The 13,241-nt window shown below is 55.1% G+C and overlaps 1 protein-coding gene across 9 annotated transcripts; it reads right to left on the minus strand.

The window, feature by feature from the left end:
• Positions 1–501: 501 nt before the first annotated feature.
• Slc35c2 (solute carrier family 35 member C2) lies at positions 502–13,241 on the minus strand. 9 transcript variants are annotated; one of them, XM_015479058.2, is made up of 11 exons: positions 13,196–13,241; positions 10,817–11,050; positions 8,436–8,805; positions 7,968–8,118; positions 7,160–7,223; positions 6,428–6,500; positions 5,762–5,930; positions 5,592–5,675; positions 2,431–2,606; positions 1,256–1,385; positions 502–1,069 (listed from the first exon to the last, which is right to left on the minus strand). In XM_015479058.2, the coding sequence occupies exons 3-11, from the start codon at positions 8,553–8,555 to the stop codon at positions 939–941; spliced, it is 1,098 nt and encodes a 365-aa protein (XP_015334544.1). In that variant the 5' UTR covers positions 8,556–8,805; positions 10,817–11,050; positions 13,196–13,241; the 3' UTR covers positions 502–938. The 9 variants fall into 9 exon arrangements, with proteins under 9 accessions (XP_015334544.1, XP_015334559.1, XP_015334569.1 ...); XM_015479073.2 differs by having other exon boundaries at positions 10,817–11,017; positions 13,196–13,219; XM_015479083.2 differs by lacking the exon at positions 10,817–11,050 and having other exon boundaries at positions 8,436–8,802.

Below are 13,241 nucleotides of genomic sequence, written 5' to 3' on the forward strand. Positions count from 1 at the left end.
CCAGGTGGAGGGAAGTGCGTGGAAGGCGGGCCAGGGATCCTCACAGGAGGCAGCACAGGACCCGGATGGAGGCGCAGGCCCCCCACTCACTTGGCAAGCTTTGTCTTTTCTAGGTCCTGATCTCTTGGTTGATGAAAGGTTTGAAACAATAAGCCTAAGATTTAAATCTGTTACAAATACTGGCAAGAATCTTCAGACTCACATTACTTCCATTTCACAGAGAGGTTAGGTATTCACTTAAGGTCACATGGAAAGGGACAAAGCCAGGATTCAAATATAGGCTGTAAAAAACATGTTCAGCCCCAGGGTGCTGTGCTCAGTAGATACTCATTTATTCTCTGCCTGCAGGTATGGGGGGCCTTGCAGAGGGGCAAGCAGGAGATGCAGGAGGCCAGGATGGGCCTGGTCACTTATGGAAGGCCCCAGCAGGGACAGAGAAGGTGAGGTCAGGCCTTCACAGCCCTCCCTGCCCCCACTCCCCTAGGCAATGTGAGTGGCCACTGGACCATAAACCCATTTATTTCCAAACTATAAATAAATCTGAGAAAGATGCAGTCCAGGTGATGAGGCCCCAAAATCGTCACACCCCCACTGCCCTGCAGTCCAAAGTCAGCCCCCCTAGAAGGCCGCTGTGCTTCTGACATCAGTCTTGGGCAGGGCCTGGCCAAGGGCCTAGAAGGACCCACCACTTTCTTCTCCACCAGGATCCAGGCGCAGCGTGGGCGAGCTCCAGCCAGGCCGAGGCTGGCCTGGTGCTCACCCTGTTGACCAAGCTCTGAGGCAGGGGTAGGAGCCACAAGCCCCTGATTTAGCCTGCCACAGGTGACTCCCAGGCCACTGCTCCCAGCTGCTGTGAAGAGCCACAGGGCCCTGGGTTGCGGCCAAGTGCTCAGAGCAGCGCTGGTCACAGAGCAGCCTGCAGTTGCTCCGCTGGCCCCTCACTGCTGCCCCTGGGCCACGAAGTAGTCTTCCTCCTCATTGTCCTCATCCTCTGGCTGGCTGCTCCGGAGCAGCAGCTCCAGGTCAGGGTTGGAGCTCAGCCCCTTCAGGGGTCTGGATCCACCTTCACCTGGGGACACAATCAGTTATGGACCCGATAATGGCGCACTCCCTGAGCCTCAGCAGCAGCCAGGAGGGGAGCCGAGAGCCAGCCCTTCAGGGCGGGCAGGCGAGGCTGGGCGAGGGGGAATCAGGGGTGCCAAGAGTCGCAGGGAGTGACATCAGAGAATGGAGGCCTCTGGAAGGCTCCAGTTACCTCTAGAGTGTAGAGTTTTGAGGGCCACGTGCAGAGATATTCCGGAGAGGCAAAGGGCAAAGCCCAGCCAGTTCAGGAGGCTGATCTGATCGCCCAGCAGGTGAGCTGCCAGCAGCAAAGTGCAGACTTCCTGTGGGCAGGGAAGGTCAACAGGGGGCGCTCCTTCTGGGGGAGAGGAGGGCGGGGCCTGCCTAGCTCAGACTAGATCCCAACCCCCAGGACTCCTGGCCAGAGCAGGGCTGGCAGGCCTGGAGGGTGAAGAGGTGAGGGACAGGCTCCCCACACGGCATTCCTGCTAGCCCCACTTTGCTACTGAGGCAGAATGTCACAGAACTCTGCTGGGAAAAAGAGGGGCACAACAGACCCAGGGTTGGTGTGGAGCCTGCACCAAGGGCTCAGGACAGGGTTAGCTGCCCTGGCACGGGCACCTGTGGATGGGTAGCCCTCAGCTCCTTCGGGCAAATGCAGGGTTGTGCTGGGCTCTGAGGATACACTGTCCCAGGGTCCTTCATAAACAGTGACCGCAGGTGGGACTGGTGAACAATGCACTCTCGGAACCACAGCTTATGCCTCATCCTTTGGCTGCCAGCCAGAAGGCCCTCAGGGGACCTCATTTCTGCTCCAGTGTGGCGTCTGCCTGGTCAAAGAGAAGACCCCTCCTGGTCCTGGGCAGGGAGCTGCAGCGGTGGTGGGGGAGGAGGAGGGAGGGAGAGCAGGGAGGGAGGGAGAGCAGGGAGGGCTTCAAGGCACCAGAAAAGTTCTAAGACTGACAATAGGTGGCACTTTGCATGACACAACTCCTGCTGGGCCCATGGCAGACACTGCCAATCGATCATGGAGCTCTACTGATGAGTCTGGGTGGGGGCTTCTCAACCTATGGCTCCAGGACACTGCCACACGTCCAGGGCTGGCACTGGAGTAAAATGTAACCGCAGCCTGGGTCTAGAAGGGTCAGACTGGCCCTGAATCCCCACTGTGTACCCTTGGCTGGGAGCAGCTCTGCAGGTCTGAGGGGATGGTGGAGAGAGGAGAGACAGGAGCATAGTGCTGTCACTGAACAGGACACTCTGGTCTCTTCTCCAAAGGGCCCAGGAGTGCCGGAGCTGGGGTGGAGGCTGGGTGAGGAGCCTTTATGGGCCCTCTAAGGGAAAAGAGGGTCACTTCCAAGTCTGTACCTTAAAAATGCCAGCAATGGAGAGAGTGAGGCTGGAGGTTCGGGAAACCAGGAGGAACTCCGAGAAACCCAAACCGAAGGCGAGAATCCCGCCAAGGAAGAGACTCCCAAGTACCCACAGGAGCAGCCCCGTGTCCTGGAAGCGGAAGATTTTCTCAGATGTGGACAAGTGCAGACCTGGAGCAACGCGGGGAGAGAGAGCGGGAGGCCGAGGCCGGGCCAGGGCTACCCTGTCCAGCAACCAGCCTTGTCATCACTGAGGTGGACGACACACGGAGCCCCTGCTGACCATCCAGCTGGGGGAAAGAACGAGGGGTACAGAGTAATCCCACCAAGTGGCTGAGATCCTGGGAGAGTGGAGGAGTTGGAGCCCCAGGGTAATTCAGGCGGGGTCCCAACAGGGAGTGGTGTGGACTGAGGGCTTCCCTGGAGGGTGTGGCTGGCGCTCCTTCAGACAGTCTGCTTGCCTTTTTTTTTTTTTTTTTGCCATTTTGGGGACGGCATCCAGGACCTCACGGATGACAGGCAAGCGTCCTGCCACCAAGCCCAAACCTAGGTCTTGCTAGTACACAGCTGTGGGACTTGGGCCAAGATGTTCCCTTTCTGGACTTCAATTTCTCTGCTGATAAAATGACAGGATGGAACTGGATTGGATTTCCCTAGCAAGCAGCGCCATCAAGCTTCACTCCCTCCCTCCCTCCCTTCTTTTGGGACCAGAGATTGAACCTGGGGTACTCTACCACTGAGACACACCCCAAGCCCTTCTGATTTCTTTATTTGGAGACAGAGTTTTGCTAAGTTGCCAAGGCTGGCCTTGAACTTGCAGTCCTCCTGCCTTAGCCTCCCCAGGGCTGATGAGCATTTCTCAAAAAGAAAACATTCACCTATGTGAACAGATGACTGCACAAAACACAAATTTTGTCTAGGGACTTTTAGGAGTCCCTCCAACACTGTCCCTCTGAAGGGACAATTCTCCGGGTCCCCAGCAAGATCCCCATGGTGTATCAGCAGAGGGTGGAGTGAGCTCTGTACTAGACACATGTGGGAGCTGGGCACTGACAAGCACTTGGGCATTTTGGAAGGAAGCACCAAAGAAGTAGAGGACGGCCCACCCCTGTCCCCCCCGGCAGCCAGTGGACTCACAATGCAGGACATCCAGCTTGGGCTGGCTCCGCAGGGCTGCCAAGGCACAGGCAAATTGAAGGGAATTCGGGGAAGAGCAACATAAGTAATGAAGGCGCTTGGGGGATTAATTTACCAGAAAAGATTAAAGGAGCTAAATCCATGCAGCTTTGCTAAGTGGCGACTACCAGGGGCTTTCGGATGAGGGTTTGCAGATGGGGGAATGGTGCAGACACCCAGGGGGGGCGGGAGCATGGTGTTTGGTGCAGGGGGCATAATGAAGGAATGGGGAGGGATTTTAAAAAGGAAAAACATGAGGCTCTGAACAGAAGTCTCCTGGACAACGGGCTGCAGAATAATTTTCTCAGGGAGGTTGGAGATGCTTCACTGTTTGAAACTTAAATGGATGTGGGACAGAATTTTCTGTAATGACCCTGAGAACAGTTGCGACTCTGGGAGGAAGAATAAATAGACAGAGAACAAAGACTAATCCCCAAAACCGGCAAAGAAGGTGGTGCTGTGCCGCCCCACCTCCAAGTTCTCTTTCCTCCTCCTCTGGAAGCCCCAGCCCCAGGCTCCTGCACGCTGGCCCCTGCCCAGCCCATCCCACACAGTTACAGGCCAACATGTGAGTAAACCTCCTGTCCTGCTTCTCAGGACACCCTGCCTGCCTTAGTCCACCCACTCCTCTCATCTGCCAAAATACACGGATGGTCTGGGGAACTTTTCTGACTCGCTCACTCCACCCTCCTAAAACAGGCGGTGACTCTGCCCTCCTAGGGGCAGCATGCAAGATAGGGAAGAGTGGGCTTAACCGCTTGAAGCCAGGAGGCTGGGTCCAAATTCTGGCTTCCTTGTGAGCTCTGGGACCCTGGGCAAGCTCTCTTCCCTTCTGAGCCTCAGTTTCTTTCATCCGCAAAACCAGGTGACAATTACAGTATCAGCCAGTTTTTTGGGAGGACTTAATAAGTGTTTGACACACACACACACACACACACACACACGTATATCTATATACAATATATATCTATATATAATATATACATGTATATATAAATATATATAAAAACAATATATATATATATATATATATATATATATAAAACAATCAGCTCTTCAGAAACTAATACCCCTACCCAGTCCTGTTCTACTCCTGTGAGACAGCATTGATCTATTTCTGAGAATGGAGGCCCCGTGATTTAAACACCTTACACTAGGATCCACCCCTGAAGCTTCCAGCTCCTCAACACTGCCACTTTGGGACCAAGCTTCCAGGACATGAATCTTTGGGAAGACAAATCACACCCAGACTATAACATGCACACTTCCTATTGTGTATATGCCAGGTTACTTTCAATGATACACTAAAGTAGAAATTTGTAGGTAGGGAACCTAAATCTTAATTTTACTAGATAATGCCAATTATTTTCCAAAAACGATTATCCCAATTTACTGACCTACAGGAAATATGAATGTTTTCTGGCATTTGTAATATGTTTTTGCTATTGTGTAGTTTTATTTCTTATTGAGCTGTTTGACTTTTTAAAATAAATTCATGTATTTTTTCCATAAAAAAAATAAGTATTTGAAATAATTAATATAGCCAGGTGTGATGGTGCAGGCCTATAGTCCCAGCTACTCTGGAGGCTAAGGTAGGAGGATTGCAAGTTTGGGGCAAGACTGGGCAACTTAGTGGGACCCTATCTTCAAATAAAATATCAAAAGGGCTTGGAGTGTAGCTCAGTGGGAGAGTGCCCCTGGGTTCAATCCCTAGTACTGGAAAAAGAAGAACAAAAAAAGATGAAAATAGTCCCTTCAGCACTCTGTACAGTCATTACCATCACTGTCCTTATGTTTTACACTCTTTCTGCAGCAACTATCAGACTGGATTCTAGCCACTTGCTTATGGGTCTATCCAGTCCCAACACAGGTACAGGGGTGGGGCTGCGTCTTCGACGTTGGCAACCTCTAAAACTAGCACCACACAGGGATCTGGGATTCGCTGTTCTGAGGTGCCCCGAGGTGGCTGGCCCAACATACCTTCAAATATGGCAAACAGAGGGAAGAGCCCCAGAAACATGAGTGGCTGCAGGTGGAACATGGTGTCGATGGGGTTCTGGAGGCCTGCAGGGTAGGACACAGAGGTCAGGAGGTCTGGCTGGTGCTTGCACAGCCTCCAGCCTGCCTGCACCTGCCCCGCCCAGGCTCACCCAGCTCAGCCTTCTGCAGGAGCATCTGGGTGAGGGTCCAGCGAATTCCACCGATGAACGAGGCCCCCAGCACCAGGGAGAAGCCCTTCATGTTGAACTGGGTGGACTTGTAGGTGAACATGAAGAGGCCCCCAGCGATGAGGAGGACCACCAGGACCAGGGCCGCACGCTGGGAGGAGGGGAGCAGGTGCAGCTGACTCAGGGGTCCGCCACACCCAGAGCCGGGGGTCAGCATCTCCCCTGGCTCCCCCTGGGGCAGGAGATCTTCTACCTCAACCCTCCCAGGAAGTCGCAGACAGCCCTTGCCCACTGACGTATGAAGGGTTGACAGCTGGCATGTCCTCAGTATCCCTTCCTAGTCTAAAATACCACAGTGCTTTCTGAGATCTGTTCCAAGTCCCGAGTGGCCTCTCCGCCTCCCTGGCCACCAAATGAGGACCACCGCTTTGCACAGCAGGGCTCTCCAGGACCCTCCTGATTTCTTCTGTCAGCTGCTGACACACTTGTTTCTAAATACTCTGCATATTGTCCCTATGCCTAGGTCCCTTCTCAGAAGAGGGAGTTACTGCCACCTGGGCTGGGCCTGTCCCAGTCACCGCTCAGATTCCCTCTTCTACTCGGGGCATACAGCGGGTAGGAAGGACAAAACAGATGTGGGGGCCTCACCAGCTCCTCCAGCTTGAAGATCAGAGAGAAGATCAAGATAAACAGCACAGCCGAGGACTTGGTCATTGTGTACCTGGAAGTGGAAATCACCCACACTGCACTGCGGGAGTCGGGGTTAGGACCCGCCACCCAGAAGAGAGCCCAGAGCACAGATCAGCAGGCTGGAAGGGGGAGGAGGCTGACTTTCCAGAGAGCAAGTGGTGCTGCTCAGGGCAGCAGGGCAATCTGGGTACAGAAGATCAAAAGGAGCCTTCCTGAGTCACCTGGGCCGATAAGGGACCTGTCATCGAAGACTCTCTGAGGCCCCCGATTATCACTGGGAGACAAGGCTGCGTGTCTGACATCGAGGAGTTCTATCCTTTATCTAGCCCTTGGCCAAGACCAGGAAAGGAAGAACAGATGAGACGAGAGGACACGAAGAGGACCGTGTCCTCTGAAGCCAACGTGACACAACGAGCTATCACCCAGCCCGTGCCCACACTGGGCGCTGATGTGGCCAATGCTCTGTGGCCAGCCCCTTCCTCGGCTCTGCTGTTCTGTCCGCATCCCCTGGCTTCCCCCGCTGCCTGGCAGGCACAGCGTCCCCTCTGCGCTGGGCTTACGGAAGAGGTTGGAGACTTCTTGGAGAGCTGCTAGGTGCCAGGGAGGAGCTGAGAGAGCAAGGGCTGGTCCCAGAGAGTGATGGAGTGGCTGGCCCATCGGCCAGGTGCGCAGACGGCAGCCGGTACTCACAGCGAGACGGTGATGTAGAGGAAGCTCCAGTTGGACAAGCCCACGTCAAGTGCTGTTGCCAGTGCTGTGGAGACAAGGGGCGCCCGGGGCTGAGGTGGCACAGGAACATCCAGCCAGGTGGCCGCTACGTCCTGGAGGTGGCCATTTTACCCCACTCTGGCTTCCTCTCTGGGAACCCGAGGCTTTCCTTTCTACCAGCAATTATGTGGTTAACATCTGGCTAAAGTGGGGCCACCGGGCTGGAGTCCACCCTGACTGGGGGGTGCTATGCTCATGTGTTGACTGATTTCAATATCCTTGCCCCCACTAGACTGGAACCTCTCAGCCAGTCAATCCTCTTGTGAAAACCCTTCTCCCTGGGGACCAAATGAACTCAACAGGGCACCTGGCCCTCCAGGTTCTCGGGTGGCAGCGAGTGGCCTTTCAAACTTCACACACTGCTCGGTGTGTGACACACCAGCACCAGCTGGTGCCACCTGTCCTTCAGTACCTGCCTACTCACACCTGACCTAGGACCCAGATGACAGGCAGGCCCAGGTCAGGCTCCACTCTCAGTGTTCTGGGGCACCTCTGACAGCCCACCACAGGGCGCGGGGGCCAGGACCCTGCCTGCGAGGCGCATGCACATGCTGCAGGCTCCCTGCCCGCCGTAGGGCTTTCTGTGTGTGTGGCGGGAGGGGAAGTCGGGGAGAGCTCGAGAGATGGTGGGGCGAGGGGAGGGGAGGGAGGCAGAGAGGGGACTTGACCTCAAGGCCCAGAGGGCTTCTCTCTGGTCCTCTAGCAGCCCTCCTTCTGCCGGGACACGTACCTGTGGGGGCCACTCTTTTGAGGTAGTCGGTCCAGCTCAGCACCACACGGGCCCTGTGGCTGGAGCACTGAACCAGCGTCCTGGACAGGGCGGAGAAGAGGAAGATCACGGCCAGGTGCAGCATCGTCATGAAGAGGGGGAAGTGAAAGCTCTGCAGAGCCCAAGCAGACACCCCGCGCCTCAGAGACTGCCCTGGGCTGGCGCCCCCTCCTCCCTCCAGCTGCTGTCAGGTGGGAGGGGCTCTCAGCTGCATTCCAGTTCCTTAGACTGAGAGACCCTTTGTCCCCACTGTGGAGGTCCAAAAGAGAAGTGGCACCCTGGGGCTCACTCCCAGTTTGGTGCTGTCTCCACTTCAACACCCGCTGGCTGGTCCCTCAGCCTTGCCCAAGAGCCTCTGTGGGCCAATAAGGCCATGCCAATTGTGGCCACCTTTGCCCCAGCACCCTGCACTGGTGAGGCCTCAGTTACCTTTGTCAGCCATTTGTTGTAGAAGGTGATGCCTATGGAGAAGCAATAGTAGAGAAGGACCAGCCCCAGGGTCAACAATGCCTTCCACACAAAGGCCACGTCAAGGGCCCACCTCCCCATCCGCGGAGGCTGCGTGCCCCCGCTCCTGGGCCACGGGACAGCACCTCTCCTGAAGACAGCTCACAGAGGAGCGGCGCTGGACCACGACTTTCAACAAGCAGATTCCCTGGCTGGAAGGGTTCTCTTCGCCTCCATGTTTGAAATGGTCAGTGGAGCCCCGGGTGGAGTCCTCACCTAAGGGGCTGGTGGCCCAGGCCGACCTGTTCCATGGTTAGCTGGGTGCAGGGCTCAAAGGACCCCAGTTCTGCTGCTAGAAAGATGAGAAGACAGCTGTGGTGGCCCTGCGGCTCCCACACCCAGTCCAGCACTCACAGAGCCCTAGTCAGTCCACTCCCGCGTCACTTCAGGCTGTTCTCCATGGGCTGTTATCAAAATGACCTTTTCAACACGTAAATCTGATTGTGTTGGACCAGTGCTGTCTCACGGACAAAGGCCAAAACCCTTTTGGGGCTCCCAGGGCCCAGATCTGGCCCTGCAGTCTCGCCAGCCTCAGCCTCACAGTTTCCAGGACGGGTCCAACTGGCTGCCTTTTGGTTCTCCCAACACACCACGCTTTCCTGCTACTGGAGGAACGAACGCCCCTCTTCAACCATTCCTCAGTCACCCTGCTTTTCTTGGGCACAAAGGTCCTGGGGATGTCCCCACCCACCAGTCTTGAGATACAGGTGGTTCTACTATCCCTTCCCAGCACTTCTGCAGGGTGTGATCTGAGTAATGTCTGGTCCTCTGCAGGCCGGGTACTTGAGGTCAGACAGAACCTTACCACACCTGACACTGGGTAAGTTCTCCATTCGGTCTGATGAGTCAGCGACAGACAACATGCGCGTCATTTTCAGGGGACTGATCTCTTCTTCAGAGGTTGAAAGTGGATCAGGACACCTGTACCTATCTGGCCTTACCCTCTACCAACTGCTCTCAGAGGCACAGGGTCCTGCCTAAACAAACCACTCCCTGCCACCCAAGCAACCCCGCAGCCCCAAGGAATGCATGAGCATTTGTGGCTGGAGACGGTGGACCCACCTGTGCCTAGGGACTGGGGCCCAGCATCACACCTCTGCTTCAGCTGTGTGTCCCCTCCTCACTGCCTACTTGGGAGACGCCCCACCTGCTGCAATGCCATCTCCTGGAAGCCTTCTTAGAAGGCTGATCCCCACCCCACCCCAGCCCGTGGGTCTGAAGGGAATGACCACACCTGCACTGTACTCTTGGAACCAGTGCTATCCCTTCCCCACCTGCAAGGCAAACTGGGCTCTAGGGCTGCAGTTCTCTTCAGAGGAACTTTAGAAATCTGTAGTGGTGAACTGGGGGGATACCGGAAGCACACAGGGAGCAAGGACCATGAGGCGTAGCCCACAGAACCAAGAATTATTCTACAATCTGTATGACTTTGAGGTGCAGGTGGAAGACTGGCCTATGATCACCTGAACCCAGACCCTAAATCAGGCATAGGTGTACACACGCAGAGCTTTTCTATGGCTCCACCATGCACTGAAAATTCCCCAAACTTAAACCACTCATGGTTTCTGAGCTGGGGCACACCATGGCTATGTGAAGGTGTGTTTGTGGCTACCATGTTCCTAGGTGTTCTACAGAGAAGGGAGCCGCCGGCCACTTCACCCTCACTCTGGTACTGTGCCCAGGAACCTCCACGTAGAAACACGTTTCATTGTCATATTACTTTCCCTTTGTGTTATGTTAGGACACACTCATTAAAAAAAAAAAAAAAAAAAAATTAAATATGTATAAGAGACAGTATATATGTATGTGAAGGGCTCGGTTTGGTGGCACACACCTGTAGTCCCAGTGACTCAGGAAGCCAAGGCAGGAGGATTGCAAGTTTGAGGTCAGCCTTGGCAATTTAGTGAGACCCTGTCTTCAAAATAAAAAATAAAAAGGGCTGAGAATGTGGTGGCTCAGTGGGAAAGCACCCCGGGTTCAATCCCAGTCCTGCCAAAGAAAAAAAGGAACATGCTGGGACCAGTGGGCTGTGTCACTGTCCTTCCTGGTCCAAAGCTGACATACCTCCCCAGTGTGGACCCCAGCTCTGATTCACCATGAACCTCAGAGGAAGAACAACTGCGACTTGACCTCTTTACCCCAATGTCTGATCTCAGGTGTCCCTCCTGCCCTTTCCCAGCAGAGCAGGCACCGCCACTCTCCTCCTCTGTCCCCAGCTCACTCAACCCCTGGCAGCTCCATCTCTGCAAATATCCCCAATCATCGCATCTCCTGACCTCCACTCCCGCCACCCCAGCCCCTACCTCTCTCCAGATGACTGCAGCAATCTCCTGCGGTGGCCTCTCTGCTCCTCCTGCCACTCCCAGCCAGACTCCTGCTTCTGTGACCAAGTGGAGCAATGGGGCTTCAAACCCACATGGTGCAAGCTCGAGGCCCACTTTCCTCTACGCCAGTTTCTCAAACTTGGTGTCACTCATGTTCGGGGCTGGATAAATCCTTGTGCACTGTAGGATGTTAGCAGCATCTCCAGTCAACACCTGCGAGATGCAGGAATATCCTTAGCCCCCGCTATACGAAACAACCAAAATTGTGTCCAGACATTGCCAAACACTGCCTGGGGATCACAAGTGCTCCTGGTTGAGAGTCACTGCTTACGCTACACAGGCAGTTGCAGGGCATATTGATACTAAGGGGACTTTCTTCCTAGCACTTGCTCCATGGGTCCTTCCAGTGGCTTCCAAGTTAGGGCCATCTGTTTCCCTTTCCAGGGATCAACCTGCACCTTCTGCTTACACTACAGTGCCTGCTCAACAATGCGAGGTCCTCCCTGGGCTGTTCCAATCATGCCTTTCCTTCCAAGAGCTAGTCCAGATCCCTGTAATACACTCGCCCCCCACCCAGCTCCATCTCAAAGTCAGCAACACTGTTTCTTATCAGCATTCAAAAGGTAATTCACTTACCCAAAACACAAAGACTCATGTCAGCTAGAGGGGCCAGCCAAAAATCACAGAGCCACACACTCAATGTACATTCATGACACACTACTGTATTGGAGCACTGGAGATACAGGCATGAAACTGGATGAGGTCCTCGCTCTTACTCTGTGGTAAGGGAGACCAGACTTACGGGGTTAGATGCTCTTTTCCAAATCTCACTTGCCCAAGAGAGGAATTCCACAGTGTGCCTCACTTTCCCTGGGGAGCAGCAGCCACAGTGGGGGTAGGGCTGTGCAATGTCGTAGCACCTGCCTGCCTTCCATTTTACCAACCTCAACACAGCGGTGCAGCTTAGTGCTTAAAAGTACAGGTTTGAGACCTGGAGCAAATTCTAATGCTTCTACTTTAAATGAGTAGACTCTGGAACTCAGTTTCTCCAACTGTAACGGGAGACAGAACCATCTAGCTCCTGGGAAAGGAGTCAACAGCATTAGGTACATACAGCATCGATGCTGGATGGTGTACAGTTATAACAACCAGAGGCCCTGCACTGACAGCCCACTCCTACTGACCTCCTCTCACTTCCTGTGAACACTTCCCTACTGCTTCTGAGTTACTACACCCTCCTCCAGTTGCCCCCTCAAGGGCCAACTCTCTGTTCTCCTCTTATACACTGACCACTTCCTCTTTTTGCAAAGACGACTCGGATGCCAGGACCCTACAATCTCTGGTTTGTCTTCTGCTCTTCGCTCCTTCTTCAGTCTTCTAGCTGACACCCCCTCTTCAACTCAACGGTGTAAGAGTTGGCACCTGAGGGTCGGATCCTGGCTTCTCTTCTTTCTTCATTCTCATCCTAAGTACTGCATCCAACCCAAACCACTTGCCAGTGATGTCTTTACATTAGCCAAGCTTTCCTGTGAGTGCAGGCTTGTGTATCTAAGTGTCCTTTTGGTAGCTCCACTCCAGACATCTAAATCTTAAGATGCCCTAAGCATACATCTAAATTACTCCCCATGCCCCCAACCTACTCCAAAGTCATTTAGTAAGCGCCAGTGTAATGCAGTTACTTAAACCAAATGCACACATCAGAGATGAGGAACACTTGACCCCCTCTGGCCCTCAGTCCTCAAATCCTGCCCTGTCAGCTCCACCACCAATGACTTCTGTACCCGTCCACTTTTCTTCACTTCCCCTTCCACAACCACAGTCTCAGCCACGTTATCTTCCGTTATCGCGGAGCTTCCTCTTTTGTCCCCACAGCCTGGAGTCCACGAAGCAGCCAAAGGGGTGGCCTACACACACAGAAAGCAGACCACGCCCTCCGAGGGCGGATCCCGCTCCTCGGCTCGGCCCGCTAGGAGGCCGCCTACCACCTGGCCTCCGCCGACCTCTACAACCTCCTCCTACCACTGTCCCCGGCCCCCGCCGCCCGGCTTTCAGCGGCTGGTCAGGCACATTAAGTCCGCGTCCTCCGACTCCGCCAAGGGCCCCCATCCTCCAGACCTCCCCACCAGCTGACGTGGCCGAGTTGGCTCGTGTCTCCCGCGGAGCCCGGCCTCTGGGAGACGGTCGGGGTGTCGGATCCCGCCCGGCGGCCTGCAGGAGGCCGGGGTCCCCGCCCCTCCGCGGACCCGGCCGGGCGCCGGGGCGGCAGCAGGAGCGAGCAGCGTGCAGAACCGAGGCGGGACGGCCCCCCACGCAGCCGGACCCCCTTCCCGGGAGGCTCCCGCCAGCGCGCCCACTCACCTCCACCGTGGCGCTCGCAGCCGCGATCCTCCCGCCGGAGGTGCGA

This window comes from Marmota marmota, unplaced genomic scaffold, assembly GCF_001458135.2.
Source record: "Marmota marmota marmota unplaced genomic scaffold, marMar, whole genome shotgun sequence".
NCBI classification, from domain to species: domain Eukaryota; kingdom Metazoa; phylum Chordata; class Mammalia; order Rodentia; family Sciuridae; genus Marmota; species Marmota marmota.